The sequence below is a fragment of the Oncorhynchus mykiss genome, chromosome 9 (assembly GCF_013265735.2).
Source record: "Oncorhynchus mykiss isolate Arlee chromosome 9, USDA_OmykA_1.1, whole genome shotgun sequence".
NCBI classification, from domain to species: domain Eukaryota; kingdom Metazoa; phylum Chordata; class Actinopteri; order Salmoniformes; family Salmonidae; genus Oncorhynchus; species Oncorhynchus mykiss.
In genome coordinates, this window is record NC_048573.1 from 56,324,273 (window position 1) to 56,347,308 (window position 23,036).

A 23,036-nucleotide genomic window follows, 5' to 3' on the forward strand; every position below is an offset into this window, starting at 1 on the left:
GTGGAAAGCCTTCCCAGAAGATTGGAGGGTGTTGCAGTATATCAGCACAGAGGGACCAACTCCATATTAATGCCCATGATTTTGGAATGAGATGGTCGACCAGCAGGTGTCTACATGCTTTGGTCATGTAATGTGTATAAATTAAATCAAATAGCCTAGTACACACACCAAAACTGTTCAAATGTTCAAATTAAGTACCGGTTGACAGCAACATAATAAACTAAAGCACTGATCATTGGGAACAAGATCAGAATGAGGGCTGATGCTTAATCCATAAATTAAATAATTAAATAGGTAGCCTAGCCTACAATACTTAAATCAAATTTCAATCAATCAATCAATCAAATGTATTTATAAAGTCCTTTTTACATCAGCCGATGTCACAAAGTGCTGTACAGAAACCCAGCCTAAAACCCCAAACAGCAAGCAATGCAAATGTAGAAGCACAGTGGCTAGGAAAAACTCCCTAGACATGCAGGAACCTAGAAAGAAACCAAGAGAGGAACCATGCTCTGAGGGATGGCCAGTCCTCTTCTGGCTGTGCCAGGTGGAGATTATAACAGTACATGGCCATGATGTTCAAACTTTCATAGATGACCAGCAGGGTCTAATAATAATAATCACAGTGGTTGTAGACGGTGCAACAGGTCAGCACCTCAGGAGTAAATGTCAGTTGGCTTTTCATAGCTGATCAGTCAGAGTTAGACACATCAGGTGCGGTAGAGAGAGAGAGAGTCGAAAACAGCAGGTCAGGTACAAGGTAGCATGTTCGGTGAATAGGTCAGGGTCCCATAGCCGCAGACAGAACAGTTGAAACTGGAGCAGCAGCACGACCAGGTGGACTGGGGACAGCAAGTAGTCATCAGGCCAGGGAGTCCCGAGGCATGGTCCTGGTCCTAGGGTTCAGGTCCTCCAAGAGAAAGAGACAGAGAGAGCGTTAGATGGAGCATACTTAAATTCACACAGGACACCGGATAAGACAGGAGAAATACTCCAGATATAACAGACTGTTCCTAGCCCCCCGACACATAAACTATTGCAGCATAAATACTGGAGGCTGAGACAGAGTGCTCAGGACCTCAGACTGGGGTGAAGGTTCACCTTCCAACAGACAACAACCCTAAGCACACAGCCAAGAAAATGCAGGAGTGACTTCGGGACAAGTCTCTGAATATCCTTGAGTGGCCCAGCCAGAGCCTGACTTGAACCCGATCAATCATCTCTGGAGAGACCTGAAAATAGCTGTGCAGCTACGCTCACCCATCCAACTTGAAGGAGCTTGAGAGGATCTGCAGAGAGGAATGGGAGAAATCCCCCAAATACAGCTGTGCCAAGCATGTAGCATCATACCCAAGAAGACTCGAGGGCCAAGAAGACTCGAAGCCAAAAGTGCTTCAACAAAGTACTGAGTAAAGGGTCTGAATACTTTATGTAAATTTTATATTTCATTTAAAAAAAGGCAAACATTTCTGAAAACCTGTTTTTGCTTAGTAATTATGGGATATTGTGTGTAGATTGATGAGAAAAAACAACAATTGAATCAATTTTATAATAAGGTTGTAGTATAACAAAATGTGGAAAAGGTCAAAGGGTCTGAATACTTTCTGAATGCATTGTACATTAACACCATATTTGTCTTCTCTCCACTAATAAAAAGTCTATATGTTGCCCCTGTGAACGCCGGGAAAACACAAGACTGCTTTGTCAAGTTACTTTAAAGGAGGACTGCACTTCCTGATTTAGCCTTGGTTTGAATTCTCCTTATTAGGATGTTCAACTGAGATCGAGATTTGGGTCTTGTAGGCATGCTTTTATGCAGGTGTCTATTGTGTTTGTTCAAACCTGGTACAGTGCCTTGCGAAAGTATTCGGCCCCCTTGAACTTTGCGACCCTTTGCCACATTTCAGGCTTCAAACATAAAGATATAAAACTGTATTTTTTTGTGAAGAATCAACAACAAGTGGGACACAATCATGAAGTGGAACGACATTTATTGGATATTTCAAACTTTTTTAACAAATCAAAAACTGAAAAATTGGGCGTGTAAAATTATTCAGCCCCCTTAAGTTAATACTTTGTAGCACCACCTTTTTCTGCGATTACAGCTGTAAGTCGCTTGGGGTATGTCTCTATCAGTTTTGCACATCGAGAGACTGACATTTTTTCCCATTCCTCCTTGCAAAACAGCTCGAGCTCAGTGAGGTTGGATGGAGAGCATTTGTGAACAGCAGTTTTCAGTTCTTTCCACAGATTCTCGATTGGATTCAGGTCTGGACTTTGACTTGGCCATTCTAACACCTGGATATGTTTATTTTTGAACCATTCCATTGTAGATTTTGCTTTATGTTTTGGATCATTGTCTTGTTGGAAGACAAATCTCCGTCCCAGTCTCAGGTCTTTTGCAGACTCCATCAGGTTTTCTTCCAGAATGGTCCTGTATTTGGCTCCATCCATCTTCCCATCAATTTTAACCATCTTCCCTGTCCCTGCTGAAGAAAAGCAGGCCCAAACCATGATGCTGCCACCACCATGTTTGACAGTGGGGATGGTGTGTTCAGCTGTGTTGCTTTTACGCCAAACATAACGGTTTGCATTGTTGCCAAAAAGTTCAGTTTTGGTTTCATCTGACCAGAGCACCTTCTTCCACATGTTTGGTGTGTCTCCCAGGTGGCTTGTGGCAAACTTTAAACAACACTTTTTATGGATATCTTTAAGAAAGGGCTTTCTTCTTGCCACTCTTCCATAAAGGCCAGATTTGTGCAATATACGACTGATTGTTGTCCTATGGACAGAGTCTCCCACCTCAGCTGTAGATCTCTGCAGTTCATCCAGAGTGATCATGGGCCTCTTGGCTGCATCTCTGATCAGTCTTCTCCTTGTATGAGCTGAAAGTTTAGAGGGACGGCCAGGTCTTGGTAGATTTGCAGTGGTCTGATACTCCTTCCATTTCAATTATATCGCTTGCACAGTGCTCCTTGGGATGTTTAAAGCTTGGGAAATCTTTTTGTATCCAAATCCGGCTTTAAACTTCTTCACAACAGTATCTCGGACCTGCCTGGTGTGTTCCTTGTTCTTCATGATGCTCTCTGCACTTTTAACGGACCTCTGAGACTATCACAGTGCAGGTGCATTTATACGGAGACTTGATTACACACAGGTGGATTGTATTTATCATCATTAGTCATTTAGGTCAACATTGGATCATTCAGAGATCCTCACTGAACTTCTGGAGAGAGTTTGCTGCACTGAAAGTAAAGGGGCTGAATCATTTTGCACGCCCAATTTTTCAGTTTTTGATTTGTTAAAAAAGTTTGAAATAACCAATAAATGTCATTCCACTTCATGATTGTGTCCCACTTGTTGTTGATTCTTCACAAAAAAATACTGTTTTATATCTTTATGTTTGAAGCCTGAAATGTGGCAAAAGGTCGCAAAGTTCAAGGGGGCCGAATACTTTCGCAAGGCACTGTAAGTGTTTGCACTTTCCCTCTGCCAAAACCGTACACAGTTACAGTCACTCACCCTTGTAGATAACTTGAAACAGTCTAACCAGGTGTTATGTCTTGAAGTCACTTAGAATAGCTAGCAGGGTAGTCATATTCTTTCACCAATTAGCTTCAGCCGGCTGGTGTGCAACCGTGGAAAAATTGGTTTGACTTTGGATAGTCTATCTGTGGGGCTAGTTAGCGACGGTCAATAAATTACAATAATGTGAATTAGGACAGGGACAATACTAGTATCGCAACATTTTTTCCATGGCAAAAATGAAATCACGAAGCAGAACAAACTATTTGGTCGTTTATATAGTTTAGAAAATAAGTACATGTGACTCTGGGTGACAACATAAAGATGTTTGTTTACAACATTGGAGCTGTTTTCCTTAATTCCGCTTCGTGTTTTGTTTCCTTGCCACGATACTAACGAGTATCGCGTTACTGGTATCGTCCCGGCACTAATGTAGATGGAACAACGTTTTCGTTGTCTCATTAAATGCTTTCAATATTTGGAAATTATTTTATACAATTTATGGTTGGATTTAGGTTTTGAAGTGTATTTGAAATATTGTCCTATATAAATTGTATTATTTACTTATGGTCTTTAACTAGCCCCATAGGTATATCGACTGTCAAACCAAATTGACCATGAGCATTAAGATCGGGTCTTGTGCAGCTGCGCTGAAATTGATGATTACTTGGGTCCTGCCTGCTGTGGGCAGGGTTGAAATAAACCCAACCCAATGAAAACTGTTACGGTACACTTCATTCTGTGACATACCATTTTTTCCTAATTATCTTGCTAATCTCAGTTTTGGACGAGACTGACTTTATGACCAGAATTATCCTATTTACACTTTGTAGTCGATTTTGACACTAGAAGAAATGTTTCGAATAGTAGGTAGTAGGGAGTAGGTCGTTTTCTACTAGAGAGGGTGTTTATTGCTTTAATTTGCTCTTTAAAATGTGTTATCACAGGCCCTGGAACAAAGGCCCTTGTCTCTTAACACCTTTCACCCACAAATGAATCACTTCTAGTCTGTGAGAATCACATTTTAATTTGCTCATAGCTTTTGTGCTACTTGATTGACTCGAATACCACTTTGCCTACATCTCTACTTTGAGCTTTAATCACAGTTTTCTTAACTCTTGAGAAATGCTGTAATCACTTTTGTAGAGTCCTATATGACACCATAGCGGCTCCAAGTCTGTGCACATAGTTCAAATCAAATCAAATCGAAGTTTATTTGTCACCTGCACCTTACAGTGAAATGGATACTTACAAGCCCCTAACCAACAGTGCAATTTTTAAGTAAAAAATAGCTATTAGGTAAACAATAGATAAGTAAAGAAATACAAATAAAAAAACAGTAAAATGACAGTGAAAATAACAGTAGCGAGGCTATATACAGGTGGTACCGGTACAGAGTCAATGTACACTGGTTAGTTGGGCTAATTGAGGTAATTGTACTGTAGGTATAGGTATAGTTGTGAGAGTGAGCAGACCGAGACTAAATGTTTGTGGCAGATTTTCTTCATTTTTGAAACAGTTGTATCAACTATCAATAGGTGTCAAACTTTGAGTGTAATATCCCAGAAGAATAATACAGTGGACATTATTATGAGGTACACCCTCCATATATGGAGTAAAATCCAGATGATCACCTCAGTCCATTTACTTAGCAGTAACCTGAATGAACCTGAGCTATTTGACACTGTTCCCATATAAATTTGATAAACCCAGAATGTATCTCTATACTTCATAATTTGACCTTACAAGCATGGTGTACGTCTATCGTTTGATAGTATTTTATTTTTTATTTTACCTTTATTTAACCAGGCAAGTCAGTTAAGAACAAATTCTTATTTTCAATGACGGCCTGGGAACAGTGGGTTAACTGCCTGTTCAGGGGCAGAACGACAGATTTGTACCTTGTCAGCTCGGGGATTTGAACTCACAACCTTCCGGTTACTAGTCCAACGCTCTAACCACTAGGCTACCCTGCCGCCCCAGTATTGATCAACATCAGAGAAATGAGAAGGGTGGTTAATGAAACAACTCAGATAGTGCATAAATGTGTGATACACTGTGCTCAATTATGTTACCATCATCCCACCAAAGACCCTTCCCTTTAGGTACTAGATTTACTTTATATGAAATTACCCCTTACAAACTAGTTTTATTACAATGGATCTCTTTTATTACAAGCTCTTACCCCTTAAATAATGTCTGATTTTAACACAGCCAATCAAGCCTTTACATGATATAAATCACATTTTAACACAGCCAATCAAGCCTCTACATTCTAGAAGTCAGCTTTTTACACAGCCAATCAAGCCTCAACATTATATAAATCCGATTTTAACACAGCTAATCAAGCCTCTACATTTTGCAACTCAGCTATTAACATATATTCTGTAAGCTAGGGGACGAATATGAAAACAAAGAGCTGACAGCCTACTCACAAAGCAAAGAACAAAAGCAAACAACAAAATCTCATAACAATTGTAATAAGTGGCAATTAATGAATAATTGTGAATAATTCAGATGTTCTAACTTCCAACATTCCTCCTAGCATATCGCAATTCTATAAACCAGTGGCTGCTGAGGGAAGGACAGCTCATAATAATGTATGGAAAGGAGCGAATGGAATGGCATTAAACACATGGAACCCATGTGTTTGATGTATTTGATACCATTCCACACCAGCCATTGCCATGAGTCTGTCCTCCTGAATGAAGGTGCCACCAACCTCCTGTGCTATAAACTTGAAGTACAGTATGTGCTCACACCATGTTCTCTTGTTCACTCTCTCCTCAGATCCCCCAGGTGAGCTATGCCTCCACGGCTCCGGAGCTGAGTGATAACACGCGCTACGACTTCTTCTCCCGAGTCGTGCCCCCGGACACCTACCAGGCACAGGCCATGGTGGATATAGTTAAAGCCATGCGCTGGAATTATGTCTCCACAGTAGCATCAGAGGGTAACTATGGAGAAAGCGGTGTGGATGCCTTCATACAGAAGTCCCGCGAAGAGGGTGAGTCATCTCCATCTCTCCTGAACATTATTTTTCACTGTTCCACATGCATGCTGGGTCTAATTTAGAGAAATATAATGTATTATTGGCTCCTGCAATCAGAAACCTATTATGGCATCACATGGCTTCACAAATTGGTTAGGTATGGAAACTTACCAATGTTTTGTGTCGCTAACCTGATAACCTGTCTGATAACTGAGGTAGATTTGTATTGATGGGGGGACTATGCTTTTAAGTGGCAATGCTAAAGTTATGCAGTTTATGGACATGAAAAAGCTACATTTAGTTATATGGATACACCATTATCATGGTTGAATTTGGCATATTAAAATGAAACCAATCACTTAACCCTTTACACTCGTGGGAATTGGCATATATGGACAGGGCTAAATTGAAATGTTTTTTACATAAAATATGAAATGCATAATCATTGTAGCAATTGAAAGGGAACCGTTTGGAGATAATGGGAACATTTCTAGATCAAATGTGAGTAAATCTGACACAATACTGACTGAATCTAAACATTACACTGTTGATTTTATGTACATTTCGCATTTACTGTACTCTGAAAATACTCTGGATACATTCAGTAACATAACAAGACTATTCCTGTAAAATGTGGGATAGGTGCAACATAAGACCAAAAAATGACACGGGTTTGAGTGAGAGGACTAACTGGTGTCTTCAAGTGGCCACACACCTCTCCAAAGTCTGCACTGTCCCTAAGCAATTTCAATGCACTTTTATTTAGATAACTTTTAAAAAGTTTACCCCCTTTTTCTCCCCAATTTCGTGGTATCCAATTGTTAGTAGTTACTATCTTGTCTCATCGCTACAACTCCCGTACGGGCTCGGGAGAAACTAAGGTCGAAAGCCATGCATCCTCCGAAACACAACCCAACCAAGCCGCACTGCTTCTTAACACAGCGCGCATCCAACCCGGAAGCCAGCCGCACCAATTTGTCGGAGGAAACACTGTGCACCTGGCGACCTGGTTAGCGTGCACTGCGCCCGGCCCGCCACAGGAGATGCTAGGGCGCGATGAGACAAGGATATCCCTACCGGCCAAACCCTCCCTAAGCCGGACGGCGCTAGGCCAATCACACAGTTACAGTTGTTGTTTACGCAATACAATAACGGCCATTTTAAATCCAAATCTGGGTCAGGTGGGCATAATTTGAAAGCTTGTTCTATTTCCAACATGGCTAGTTAAATCAAATACAATCTTACAGTGTTAAACTTCCACAAGGCAATTCAGAGAAACAGATTGTAATTTTGGTGAGCATAGAAAGGAGTTTAGATGTAATAAAAACAAACACAGGCTCATTCTGTTCAGAACAACCAAGGGTATGACACTGTGTCATCTTGTAACTGTACATTAAACATAGTGACACAGTATATGACATCAGTTTATGATTTGGAATTGTGCACATTTGGACTCACGGCTGTTTGGCTTTCTTGTATGACATCAAAGCAGTATTTATTATAATCCTCATTCAAAATACATTGAGTAATCTTTTACAGCATTTACAGCATTTCCCTTATTCAGACAACAAAACATTTGCAAAAGTTGCCCAATTACAGGGAGGGATGGGGGCAACGTCTTGTCATGTGCGGTGCTCAAGTTCAGAACGGCTGTCAGTCAAAACCAATACAACGCTTTGAAGAGCAGCGCCAGAGCTCTGATGTCATGTATTCCATGTTAATGTACAGCCACTACGTTCCAAATCTGCCATTTTCAACCTGTATATGGGTACATATGTAAAGGGCTACCATAGATGCCATGTTTGTACATAATGTTGCACTTTCATTTACCTAAGATCCACTGGCTTGAAAGCGCAATCAATTGTTTGCTGCTAAATGATTCCATCTCTATGCAATGCAAACACTAACATAGATTGAATGGCACTTGACCCTTTATGTGTATAGCAGATGTCATAGTGAGAGACTGTCCTTGAATAATTGCTTTGTTCAAGGAATAGAACCAAACAAATCAGGGGAACTCATTGGGAATTACAATTTACCTTTTGAGTGCTTTTATCTCTGCAGTATTATTTGACTCAACGGCCTGCATCTACTTTGGAGGCGCTCAGGTATGGCATTATGCCACTTTAGCTATGTCTCCTTAGGAAGCATTAGAGGCAGAGAGGTCTGTAGTTTTCAGGGTAGTTCAAATGTTGTGACCCAGCAGAATTCAAATGAAAGGAAATGACAGTCATAAAATACCTGTTCCATTTGAGCATTCCATCCACAGATCAAACAACAAGTGTTAAATATAATAGTATTATACAACAGGTGGGTCTAATCCTGAATGCTGATTGGTTAAAAGCGGATTCCACCCGTCTATTATACAAGTTACCACCAGCTAAATCTATGATGTTAAAATGCCTATTTACTCTGTTTCATCTGACTGTACAATTCACCGTCTCATCAGCCCAGGCAGGGAAGTTATAAACTTGATCTCCACTACAAAAAGCATCTAGACATTATCTCACATTTCTTTTAGAATAAAATTTCGTTTTCAACAGCGGAGATTTGAATAAACCTTTAACTGTCTGTCTCTCCAACATTTGCAACATTGTTTCAATATTCAAATTCGATCTCCAACTGTCCCTTAGTAATGAACGTGTAGGGGTCGGGACGAGAGAGAGAGAGACAGGCAGCGTTTCTCAGCCAATCGAAATCATGAATCAGCTGGCATCATTTTTATGGATATATACAAAGAAATGTATATTGGAAAAAGGTCAAACGAAACCAAGTGCAGCTAGTTTGCAGTCTTTCCAGCTTCAGTTTGAAGTTATTGTGTTAGCTGTGTTGTTGGCTAGATCCTCTGAGCAACAGTGTCCTAACGAGAGAGCACATTTTCTATACCAGGCAAAATCGTGACTCATTAGCCCATTGCTATGGATGTATCCAAATAAATGTCAGTAGAAAACGGCTTAAACAAATGCAGCTACTGTTGTTATTTTTTCTGCACTGTTTGACATGACCGTAAGTTAACCGTAGTTGGATAGTTAGCAAGCAACGAATGTTGCCAGCCAGTATGGCAATGGAACATTTAGAACAAACGACTGGGTCGCGTTCATAGATACAGAACAAAAGTCATTGAATTACGAGGAAAATTAGATAGTATAGCCAACAACATTATGACAATCATCCATCATACCGTACGAGAATTATTTTACTGTCACATTTTCATCAACCAAATACAGAATGGTTTATCTGACAGTTCACAGCGTAACATATAACCTTATCCAGCTTGGTAACACTTTATTTTATGGGTATTTATAAAGTGTGTGTTCACCATGTATTAATCATTACTTCCACATTTATAAACCATTTACTAATCATTCGTAAAGTATATTTGCAGCCCCTAATCTAAAGTGAGCCCTTTATAAATACTTTATGCATTTTTTACTGACCAGTGTAATTTCTCACAAAAAAATGGGCATGCCATTGGTAGACATTCCAGCAGTACCTGGTAAAAGAATAAGCACACAACACGATATTTAAGGAAATATATATGCATTTGTGAAGAACTAGATAACTAATAACTAATAACATTTACAAATGTGAGAGCAATGATTAATACATGGTGAGCACACTGTTTATTAATGCATTATAAATGGTTTAGAAATGCCTTAGAAATGGTTTATTACGACCCTTAAAATAAAGTGTTACCATAGTTTACGATGCTTTGTGGAAAGTACATTTTTTCCTGGGGAACAAATAGTTACTTTGCAGTTGACTACAATTATTTGTGACTACTTTTTAAAACGATTTGAATAGAGATTTAAGAAAGTAACTAATTTTAAAACTATTTGAATACAGACCTGAGCAATCAACAAGGTAAAAAAATATTTGAATACAGATCTCAGGAAGTGACTACTTTTCTGAAACTATTAGATAGGCTGCCTTCAACTAATGGCAAGGATGTATCTGGAACTGCGTGTTGAAGATAGAAAGAGAATGAATAGAGCAAACACAATCTCCCATACTATTCTAATCTATCTAACAGTCATATTGGATCTACACAATACATTTTTACCTAAACATTTAGTAAATGTCCATTATTCTGAATATCCAGTGTCCCAGGTGTACATAATCAAGTCAAACCAATAAACCAATTATATTTTTTACAGATAAGAATAAATAAGTTGTGACGCTCAACTTCTGTATGACTCTTTCAACATGCCACTGAAAAGGTCAAAGGCTGCAACTAATTTTTCAATACCTGAAAATATTGCAGAGTAATTCAAAGCTATTTGCAAACATTGCAAACAGCAAATTGGATGCTTAGTAAAAACAACTTCAAACCTCTTTGTCCATCTGTTCTTGTTTCAAACAAACACTACACCATCTTTAAAGGGATCGTTTACTCAGAATACAAACTATTTTCCACCTACCTTGGCTGTAGTTGATTCAAGAAGACAGTTTTGGGATATTTTGTTTACTTTCTGCACCTACTAGCCACATTTTGTTACTATTAGCATTTTCAGTAACACTTAACATTAAACTGTTCTTGTGCCTGTGTAATAAAACTGTAATTACTTTTGAAGCAACATTTTAATAGCATGTTAGGTCACATAATACTTTGGTTATTGCATTTTAGTTGCATAGCAATAAGCTGAGAGTTTTTGTAAATACTGTACACAAGAGGACTAGTGACTGTTCCTTATTCCACTTATGTAAGTACTACATTATTATGCATTTACAAAGGAACATCCTATGCAGATTTTTGTTTTTTTACGTGTTATTTCTTACATTAGTACCCCAGGTCATCTTAGGTTTCATTACATACAGTCGAGAAGAACTACTGAATATAAGAGCAGCGTCAGCTCACCATCAGTACGACCAAGAATATGACTTTCGCGAAGCGGATCCTGTGTTCTGCCTTTCACCCAGGACAACGGAATGGATCCCAGCCGGCGACCCCAAAAAACGACTTCGTAAAAGAGGGAAACGTAGCGTTTTTCTGGTCAGACTCCGGAGACGGGCTCATCGTGCACCACTCCCCAGTATACTTCTCGCCAATGTCCAGTCTCTTGACAACAAGGTTGATGAAATCCGAGCAAGGGTAGCATTCCAGAGGGACATCAGAGACTGTAACGTTCTTTGCTTCACGGAAACATGGCTACCTGGAGAGACGATATCGGAGTCGGTGCAGCCAGCTGGTTTCTCCACGCATCGCGCCGACAGAAACAAACATCTTTCTGGTAAGAAGAGGGGCGGGGCGTATGCCTTATGGCTATTGAGACGTGGTGTGGTCACAAAAGCATACAGGAACTCAAGTCCTTCTGTTCACCTGATTTAGAATTCCTCACAATCAAATGTCGACCGCATTATCTACCAAGGGAATTCTCTTTGATTATAATCACAGCCGTATATATTCCCCCCCAAGCAGACACATCGATGGCTCTGAACGAACTTTATTTGACTCTTTGCAAACTGGAATCCATACATCCTGAGGCTGCATTCATTGTAGCTGGGGATTTTAACAAGGCTAATCTGAAAACAAGACTCCCTAAATTGTATCAGCATATCGATTGCGCAACCAGGCCTGGCAAAACCTTGGATCACTGCTATTCTAACTTCCGCGACGCATATAAGGCCCTGCCCCGCCCTCCTTTCGGAAAAGCTGACCACGACTCCATTTTGTTGATCCCTGCCTACAGACAGAAACTAAAACAAGAATCTCCCACGCTGAGGTCTGTTCAACGCTGGTCCGACCAATCTGATTCCACACTCCAAGACTGCTTCCATCACGTGGACTGGGATATGTTTCGTATTGCGTCAGACAACAACCACTGCGAACCACTGCTTTTAATCAGGGCAAGGTGACCGGAAATATGACCGAATACAAACAGTGTAGCTATTCCCTCCGCAAGGCAATCAAACAAGCTAAGCGTCAGTATAGAGACAAAGTAGAATCTCAATTCAACGGCTCAGACACAAGAGGTATGTGGCAGGGTCTACAGTCAATCACGGATTACAAAAAGAAAACCAGCCCCGTCACGGACCCGGATGTCTTGATCCCAGACTAAATAACTTTTTTGTCCGCTTTGAGGACAATACAGTGCCACTGACACGGCCTGCAACCAAAACATGCGGCCTCTCCTTCACTGCAGCCGAGGTGAGTAAAACAATTAAACGTGTTAACCCTCGCAAGGCTGCAGACCCAGAAGGCATCCCCAGCCGCGCCCTCAGAGCATGCGCAGACCAGCTGGCTGGTGTGTTTACGGACATATTCAATCAATCCCTATCCCAGTCTACTGTTCCCACATGCTTCAAGAGGGCCACCATTGTTCCTGTTCCCAAGAAAGCTAAGGTAACTGAGCTAAACGACTACCTGAAATTTGGCTTGTCACCAAAAGCATTCACAAACTTCTACAGATGCACAATCGAGAGCATCCTGGCAGGCTGTATCACCGCCTGGTACGGCAACTGCTCCGCCCACAACCGTAAGGCTCTCCAGAGGGTAGTGAGGTCTGCACAACGCATCACCGGGGGCAAACTACCGTAGCACTCACTTCCGTCATCATGAAGTGCTTTGAGAGACTAGTCAAGGACCATATCACCTCCACCCTACCTGACACCCTAGACCCACTCCAATTTGCTTACCGCCCAAATAGGTCCACAGACGATGCAATCTCAACCACACTGCACACTGCCCTAACCCACCTGGACAAGAGGAATACCTATGTGAGAATGCTGTTCATCGACTACAGCTCGGCATTTAACAACATAGTACCCTCCAACCTCGTCATCAAGCTCGAGACCCTGGGTCTCGACCCCGCCCTGTGCAACTGGGTACTGGACTTCCTGACGGGCCGCCCCCAGGTGGTGAGGGTAGGAAACAACATCTCCACCCCGCTGATCCTCAACACTGGGGCCCCACAAGGGTGCGTTCTGAGCCCTCTCCTGTACTCCCTGTTCACCCACGACTGCGTGGCCACGCACGCCTCCAACTCAATCATCAAGTTTGCGGACGACACAACAGTGGTAGGCTTGATTACCAACAACGACGAGACGGCCTACAGGGAGGAGGTGAGGGCCCTCGGAGTGTGGTGTCAGGAAAATAACCTCACACTCAATGTCAACAAAACTAAGGAGATGATTGTGGACTTCAGGAAACAGCAGAGGGAACACCCCCCTATCCACATCGATGGAACAGTAGTGGAGAGGGTAGCAAGTTTTAAGTTCCTCGGCATACACATCACAGACAAACTGAATTGGTCCACCCACACGGACAGCATCATGAAGAAGGCGCAGCAGCGCCTCTTCAACCTCAGGACTGAAGAAATTTGGCTTGTCACCAAAAACATTCACAAACTTCTACAGATGCACAATTGAGAGCATCCTGGCAGGCTGTATCACCGCCTGGTACGGCAACTGCTCCACCCACAACCGTAAGGCTCTCCAGAGGGTAGTGAGGTCTGCACAACGCATCACCGGGGGCAAACTACCGTAGCACTCACTTCCAGGACACCTACACCACCCGATGTTACAGGAAGGCCATAAAGATCATCAAGGACAACAACCACCTGAGCCACTGCCTGTTCACCCCGCTATCATCCAGAAGGCGAGGTCAGTACAGGTGCATCAAAGCTGGGACCGAGAGACTGAAAAACAGCTTCTATCTCAAGGCCATCAGACTGTTAAACAGCCACCACTAACATTGAGTGGCTGCTGCCAACACACTGACTCAACTCCAGCCACTTTAATAATGGGAATTGATTGGAAATGATGTAAAATATATCACTAGCCACTTTAAACAATGCTAACTAATATAATGTTTACATACCCTACATTATTCATCTCATATGTATACGTATATACTGTACTCTATATCATCTACTGCATCTTTATGTAATACATGTATCACTAGCCACTTTAACTATGCCACTTTGTTTACATACTCATCTCATATGTATATACTGTACCCGATACCATCTACTGTATCTTGCCTATGCCGCTCTGTACCATCACTCATTCATATATCTTTATGTACATATTCTTTATCCCCTTACACTTGTGTGTAGAAGACAGTAGTCTTGGAATTGTTAGTTAGATTACTTGTTGGTTATTACTGCATTGTCGGAACTAGAAGCACAAGCATTTCGCTACACTCGCATTAACATCTGCTAACCATGTGTATGTGACAAATAAAATTTGATTTGATTTGTAACAACTATGTTGCTATTGTAATAATCATTAAGTTACTACACATGTATAAGAATTTGATATCAAGTGTACCTCCTTGTGTGTCACGCATTATGAAAATAAATGTGTTGGTCATTTTGAGTCGGAAAAGTTATCTACTCTAATGTTGAGGAGATTCCATGTCTCTCATGTATTTAATTCAAGGCTATAGGCTATATTAAGATTCATATATAAGAGCCCTCCAAACCAGGTGCTTATGATCATATATTTAGCCTAATTCAACTAACTGTTGTAGTTTTTGGTACTTCATACTTGGCAGCCATCAAATACATGTTTTTTGTTAATGGGGCTAGGGGGCAGAATTTTCACTTTTGGATAAATCGCATGCCATTTTCAACTTCCTGCTACTCATGCCAAGAATATAAGTTAAACTGTTTGAATCATGTCTGTGAGTATAACAGAACTTATGTAGCAGGCAAAACCCCGAGGACTAACTGTTCAGAATGTTTAATTTTTTTCCCCTCTCTGTTCCCTGAGTTGTCTTTGCCAAGGGATTTTTCATAGGAACCTGTTTTCAGTTCCTACCGCTTCCACTGGATGTCACCAGTCTTTGGAATTTGGTTGAGGTTATTCCTTTGTGCAATGAAGAAGTAGGCCAACTAGGAACTGGGGACACTTTTGTGAGTTGCGCAAGACGTGAAAAGCAGCGTTGGTTTGTTTTCTTTCCTGTATTGAACACAGAATGCCCTGTCTACAATTTGATCGATTATTAACGTTTAAAAAAACCTAAAGTTGTATTACAAAAGTAGTTTGAAATATTTTGGCAAAGTTTATAGGCAACTTTTGAAATATTTTGTAGTGACGTTGCGTTTTTGTAAGCAGTTTTTTTCTGGATCAAACACGCTTTATAAATGGACATTTTGGATATACAGTGCCTTGCGAAAGTATTCGGCCCCCTTGAACTTTGCGACCTTTTGCCACATTTCAGGCTTCAAACATAAAGATATAATACTGTATTTTTTTGTGAAGAATCAACAACAAGTGGGACACAATCATGAAGTGGAACGACATTTATCGGATATTTCAAACTTTTTTAACAAATCAAAAACTGAACAATTGGGCGTGCAAAATTATTCAGCCCCCTTAAGTTAATACTTTGTAGCGCCACTGTCACGTTCTGACCATCGTTCGTGTGTGTTTTCCTTGTTTTAGTGTTGGTCAGGACGTGAACTGGGTGGGCATTCTATGTTGGATGTCTTGTTTGTCTATTTCTATGTCTGGCCTGATATGGTTCTCAATCAGAGGCAGGTGTTAGTCATTGTCTCTGATTGGGAACCATATTTAGGTAGCCTGGGTTTCACTGTGTGTTTGTGGGTGATTGTCCTTAGTGTCCTTAGTGTTAGTTTGCACCAGTTTAGGCTGTTTCGGTTTTCATTACGTTTATTATTTTACACTGTTTGTATTTAGATTCGTGTTGCTATAGTCACAATAAACATGGATCGTAATCTACACGCCGCATTTTGGTCCGACTCTCCTTCTCATAAAGAAAACCGTTACAGAATCACCCACCACCAACGGACCAAGCAGCGTGTCAACAGGCAGGAGCAGCGCGAGGAGATGCGCAATAAGGATTTCTGGACATGGGAGGAAATCCTCGACGGGAGAGGACCCTGGGCTAAACCAGGGGAGTGTAGCCGCACCAAGGTGCAGCAGGAGAAGGAACAGAGGCAGCAGCAGCAGGAGCAGCAGCAGCAGCTGCAGTGGGAGAGGCTGCACCACCTGGAGAAATGGACATGGGAGGAAGAACTGGACGGTAAAGGACCCTGGGCTCAGCCTGGAGAATATCGCCGCCCCAAGGAAGAACTGGAGGCTGCGAAAGCTGAGAGGCGCAGATATGAGGAGGCAGCTCGACGTAGCGGATGGAAGCCTAAGAGGCAGCCCCAAAAATTTCTTGGGGGGGGGCTAACAGGGAGTATGGCTATGCCAGGTAGGAGACCTGGGCAGACTCCCTGTGCTTACCGGGGGGCTAGAGAGACCGGACAGGCACCGTGTTATGCAGTGGTGCGCACGGTGTCTCCAGTGCGGGTGCATAGCCCAGTGCGGTATATTCCAGCTCCGCGTGTCGGCCGGGCTAGATTGAGCGTCGAGCCTAATGCCATGAAGCCGGCTCTACGCAGCTGGTCCCCAGTGCGTCTCCTTGGGCCGGCTTACATGGCACCAGCCTTGCGCTCGGTGTCTCCGGTTCGCCTGCATAGCCCAGTGCGGGCTATTCCACCTCGCCGCACTGGCAGGGCGACCGTGAGCATTCAACCAGGTAAGGTTGGGCAGGCTCGGTGCTCAAGAGCTCCAGTGCGCCTGCACGGTCCGGTCTTTCCAGTACCACCTCCACACCCCAGCCCTCCGGTAGCAGCTCCCCGCACAAGGCTTCCTGTGCGTGTCCTCGGCCCAGTACCACCAGTGCCAGCACCACGCATCAGGCCTACAGTGCGCCTCGCCTGTCCAGCGCTGCCAGAGCCTTCCTCCTCTCCAGCGCTGTCGGAGTCTCCCGCCTGTCTAGCGCTGTTAGAGCCTTCCTTCTCTACAGCGCTGCCGGAGTCTCCCGCCTGTTCAGAACTGCCAGTCTGCATAGAGCTGCCAGTTTGCAAGGAGCTGCCAGTCTGCATAGAGCTGCCAGTCTGCAAGGAGCTGCCAGTCTGCAAGGAGCTGCCAGTCTGCAAGGAGCTGCCAGTCTGCATAGAGCTGCCAGTCTGCAAGGAGCCGCCAGAGCTGCCTGTCTGCAGGATGCCGCCAGAGCTGCCAGTCTGCAAGGAGCCGCCAGAGCTGCCAGTCTGCAAGGAGCCGCCAGAGCTGCCAGTTAGCATGGAGCAGCCAGGGCCGCCAGTCAGTATGGAGCAGCCAGGGCCGCCAGTCAGCATGGAGCAGCCAGGGCCGCCAGTCAGCATGGAGCAGCCAGGGCCGCCAGTCAGCATGGAGCAGCCAGTCAGCATGGAGCATGGAGCAGCCAGTCAGCATGGAGCAGCCAGAGCTGCCAGTCAGCATGGAGCAGCCAGTCAGCATGGAGCAGCCAGAGCTGCCAGTCAGCATGGAGCAGCCAGTCAGCATGGAGCAGCCAGAGCTGCCAGTCATCATGGAGCAGCCAGTCAGCATGGAGCAGCCAGAGCTGCCAGTCGACCGGACTCTTCCAGATCTGCCAGTCGACCAGACTCTTCCAGATCCGCCAGTCGACCAGACTCTTCCAGATCCGCCAGTCGACCAGACTCTTCCAGATCCGCCAGTCGACCAGACTCTTCCAGATCCGCCAGTCGACCAGACTCTTCCAGATCCGCCAGTCGACCAGACTCTTCCAGATCCGCCAGTCGACCAGACTCTTCCAGATCCGCCAGTCGACCAGACTCTTCCAGATCCGCCAGTCGACCAGACTCTTCCAGATCCGCCAGTCGACCAGACTCTTCCGGATCCGCCAGTCGACCAGACTCTTCCGGATCCGCCAGTCAGCCAGGATCTTCCGGATCCGCCAGTCAGCCAGGATCTTCCGGATCCGCCAGTCAGCCAGGATCTTCCAGAACCGCCAGTCAGCCAGGATCTTCCAGAACCGCCAGTCAGCCAGGATCTTCCAGAACCGCCAGCCAGCCAGGATCTGCCGGATCCAACCACCTGCCTGAGCTTCCTCTCAGTGCTGAGCTACCCATCAGTCCCGAGCTACCTCTGTCCCGAGCTGTCCTTCTGTTCCGAGCTTCCCCTCTGTCCCGAGCTGTCTCTTAGGAGGGTCACCTATCTAGGGACGCTAAGGAGGTGGACAAAGACTATTATGGAGTGGGGTCCACGTCCAGCGCCAGAGCCGCCACCGCGGACAGATGCCCACCCACACCCTCCCCTATAGGTTTAAGTTGTGCGTCCGGAGTCCGCACCTTGGAGGGGGGGTACTGTCACGTTCTGACCATCGTTCGTGTGTGTTTTCCTTGTTTTAGTGTTGGTCAGGACGTGAACTGGGTGGGCATTCTATGTTGGATGTCTTGTTTGTCTATTTCTATGTCTGGCCTGATATGGTTCTCAATCAGAGGCAGGTGTTAGTCATTGTCTCTGATTGGGAACCATATTTAGGTAGCCTGGGTTTCACTGTGTGTTTGTGGGTGATTGTCCTTAGTGTCCTTAGTGTTAGTTTGCACCAGTTTAGGCTGTTTCGGTTTTCATTACGTTTATTATTTTACACTGTTTGTATTTAGATTCGTGTTGCTATAGTCACAATAAACATGGATCGTAATCTACACGCCGCATTTTGGTCCGACTCTCCTTCTCATAAAGAAAACCGTTACAGCCACCTTTTGCTGCGATTACAGCTGTAAGTCGCTTGGGGTATGTCTCTATCAGTTTTGCACATCGAGAGACTGAAATTTTTTCCCATTCCTCCTTGCAAAACAGCTCGAGCTCAGTGAGGTTGGATGGAGAGCATTTGTGAACAGCAGTTTTCAGTTCTTTCCACAGATTCTCGATTGGATTCAGGTCTGGACTTTGACTTGGCCATTCTAACACCTGGATATGTTTATTTTTGAACCATTCCATTGTAGATTTTGCTTTATGTTTTGGATCATTGTCTTGTTGGAAGACAAATCTTCGTCCCAGTCTCAGGTCTTTTGCAGACTCCATCAGGTTTTCTTCCAGAATGGTCCTGTATTTGGCTCCATCCATCTTCCCATCAATTTTAACCATCTTCCCTGTCCCTGCTGAAGAAAAGCAGGCCCAAACCATGATGCTGCCACCACCATGTTTGACAGTGGGGATGGTGTGTTCAGCTGTGTTGCTTTTACGCCAAACATAACGTTTTGCATTGTTGCCAAAAAGTTCAATTTTGGTTTCATCTGACCAGAGCACCTTCTTCCACATGTTTGGTGTGTCTCCCAGGTGGCTTGTGGCAAACTTTAAACAACACTTTTTATGGATATCTTTAAGAAATGGCTTTCTTGTTGCCACTCTTCCATAAAGGCCAGATTTGTGTAATATACGACTGATTGTTGTCCTATGGACAGAGTCTCCCACCTCAGCTGTAGATCTCTGCAGTTCATCCAGAGTGATCATGGGCCTCTTGGCTGCATCTCTGATCAGTCTTCTCCTTGTATGAGCTGAAAGTTTAGAGGGACGGCCAGGTCTTGGTAGATTTGCAGTGGTCTGATACTCCTTCCATTTCAATATTATCGCTTGCACAGTGCTCCTTGGGATGTTTAAAGCTTGGGAAATCTTTTTGTATCCAAATCCGGCTTTAAACTTCTTCACAACAGTATCTCGGACCTGCCTGGTGTGTTCCTTGTTCTTCATGATGCTCTCTGCGCTTTTAACGGACCTCTGAGACTATCACAGTGCAGGTGCATTTATACGGAGACTTGATTACACACAGGTGGATTGTATTTATCATCATTAGTCATTTAGGTCAACATTGGATCATTCAGAGATCCTCACTGAACTTCTGGAGAGAGTTTGCTGCACTGAAAGTAAAGGGGCTGAATAATTTTGCACGCACAATTTTTTAGTTTTTGATTTGTTAAAAAAGTTTGAAATATCCAATAAATGTCGTTCCACTTCATGATTGTGTCCCACTTGTTGTTGATTCTTCACAAAAAAATACAGTTTTATATCTTTATGTTTGAAGCCTGAAATGTGGCAAAAGGTCGCAAAGTTCAAGGGGGCCGAATACTTTCGCAAGGCACTGTATATGGACGGAATTAATCTAACAAAATAACCAATTGTTATGTTTATGGGACATATTGGAGTGCCAACAAAAGAAGCTCGTCAAACATAATGCATGTTTTATATTTTATTTCAGCGTTTTTTTTAGCGCCTGCAGGGTTGAAACATGCTAACTCCTTTGTTTACTGCTGGTGCAGATGGTGCAGGCTAACAGATAATAGCTTCTTATGCTTTCGCCGAAAAGCATTTTTAAAATCTGACATGTTGGCTGGATTCACAACGAGTGTAGCTTTAATTTGGTATCTTACATGTGTGATTTAATGAAAGTTTGAATTTTATAGTATTTTATTTGAATCTGGCGCTCTGCATTTTCCCTGGCAATTGGCCAGTTGAGACATTTGCGTCCCGCCTATCCCTAACTAGTTTTAAATAACTTGCAACATACTTTCAAATAATATTTGTTTTTCTGAGACCTGTATTTGAAAATCAAAGAAAATAGTCTGGAAGGTGCTCTCACATTGGAGTAGTACAGCCATGCTTGGGACATTGTAAGGAATGACTGATTCTGTTACTTTTTGTTTGCTAGCCATTCAACTCTGTCTCCCTGGCCTCAAATCTGCCCCAGGTTGATGGGTAATTTGGCAGCTTAATCTTAAAATAAGTGGATACTGATTTGTAACATAATGCGCATGAATAATTCAAATATGGGGAGGCAAAACAGGTCAGTGCTTCTGAATGAATTATCCATGTTGATGAATGTATATCTTAATAGAAAACAGTAATTTATTTATTCACATTTTTCATAAAGGATAATTGTTTGTGTACATTGTCCGTGTGTATTTTGTCATTATTATGACTCTGATTCATGTGCTGATGAAGCTTGTCCATGCTGACACCACGTCCTCTGTCAGCTTACGAGTGTCAGTGTCCTAAAATGGGCCACGTTTATCTTCAGCTTTCTGGCTAAACCAAAGCAATTTTTCCAATGAGATTGCAAAGGTGTTGATGAAGCAAAAATAAATCGGTATTGAGAAATAGCTAGAAAGTGAGCAAGCAAGAGAGAACTGAGAGGGAGAAGTAGAAGTGAGCATGTCTGCCCTGTAACTACAGTGGGCGTAGCACAGCGTTGGGAATACAGTCAGCCCCGAGCAGGGAGCAGACCACACACGCTCAGCCTGACCTCTGACCCCCGCTGGGGCTGAATGTAATCACTACCGACATGCCTACTGCTCTCTGTGCCACTGCATCACCTTCCTCTGCCAGCGCCAAGCTGCAGCACATCATACTGTACCGTAACTATCTATGGAGAGAGACCAGTGGCAGAGGGAGCAGAGGAGTGTCCCTGCAGAGTCCTCCTGCTTCCCCGGCTCAGCCCTGTGGAGCAGGAGTTAATATGAGGAGAGTTCAGCCGGCTCAGCGATTTATAGTTTGGAGCCCCTAGGTGGAGAGCACCATGGGGAGCCTTCAGAAAGGGAGTTCCAAGTATAGGCTACCATACATTAGCCAGGATGGAGCTCCTTTCTTGCAGGTTGAGCTCAGTTCAACTGAAGCAGCAACTTCCAAACTCACTTAATTTCACCGATAGACAGACAAAATGGTAGGTTAATGTACTGTAGCTTTTCAAGCATCTCTGCCTGAAAGTAAAAACACCATCTAGCTGCCAAGCCAACCTGCTGAACCATCATTATTACTTGGGTTCTTATTCACTGTGGCAACAGGAAGCAATCCAACACGTCTATGAATACCCACCAAACCATGACATCTCCAATTAGCATTCCTCTCACCCAGCCCTGTGCTGCTGAATTTTCCCTGTTGTGAGCACTCAACTTCAAAAGGTCCTTGCACTCCAAGTCTCCATGCGCCAGACCATTACACCCTGCACTTTAATGATATTGACAGCAGGGCCCTTTTCCCTGATCCTTATAACAACCCAAACTACACTGTTTGTAGGATGTTATATTGAAGTCAGCATACTTTGGACTTGTCATTGTAGTCAGAGTACATTGATACTGTCGATTATGTCACAAGGTATGTTGGTTTAACTCGAGGTAATTAAAAACAATACCCCCCCGTGAAAAATATTTTCACGTGATCCTCCCCCTGCAAAAAAATTGCGCTCTCCTCTCTCGTACTGTAATTTTTTTTTCACACTCTTCCCCCTCATAAAATGAATTGTTATTTTTTTATTACAACCATAAATAACTGTAGAAATCCTGTGTTCACGAACGTGGATATTGATTTTACCACTTCAGCATGGTTTTGTGGCATAGTCAATACCACACAGGGCTAAGGTTGAGAGTTCGCCAACCACCACGGAAGACCTCACTCTCCCTGCCTGTATGATTACACTACGATCAGAGTCAGATGAAGACAATGATCATCTAGGGGGAATCAGATTTTCAACATAATTATATAAAAATATTATGAAAATAATTTTCCACCAACAGGTTTCTGTTCCAATGCACCACGCAACCAATAAGCAACTTATAACTGCATACCGGTTACCAATTTTGAGAACTTATCATCATGGTTTGAGTTTTAACACCACAATCAAGAGTATGTCAATCTTGACTAACAGAAAATACATCCCTCCCTACTCAGTACTTAAGACTTGGTTTGACGATATCTGAATATCATTTGGATGCTAGAATTATATTCGAGT

General features: G+C 43.2%; 1 protein-coding gene across 1 annotated transcript in view; it reads left to right on the plus strand.

Moving 5' to 3' along the window:
• LOC110531212 (metabotropic glutamate receptor 4-like) overlaps positions 1-23,036 on the plus strand; it is a 216,838-nt gene that overhangs the window by 77,563 nt on the left and 116,239 nt on the right. The window contains exon 2 of the mRNA XM_036988394.1: positions 6,316-6,532. Coding sequence (XP_036844289.1) covers positions 6,316-6,532 — 217 coding nt within the window. The remainder of the gene's footprint in view (positions 1-6,315; positions 6,533-23,036) is intronic.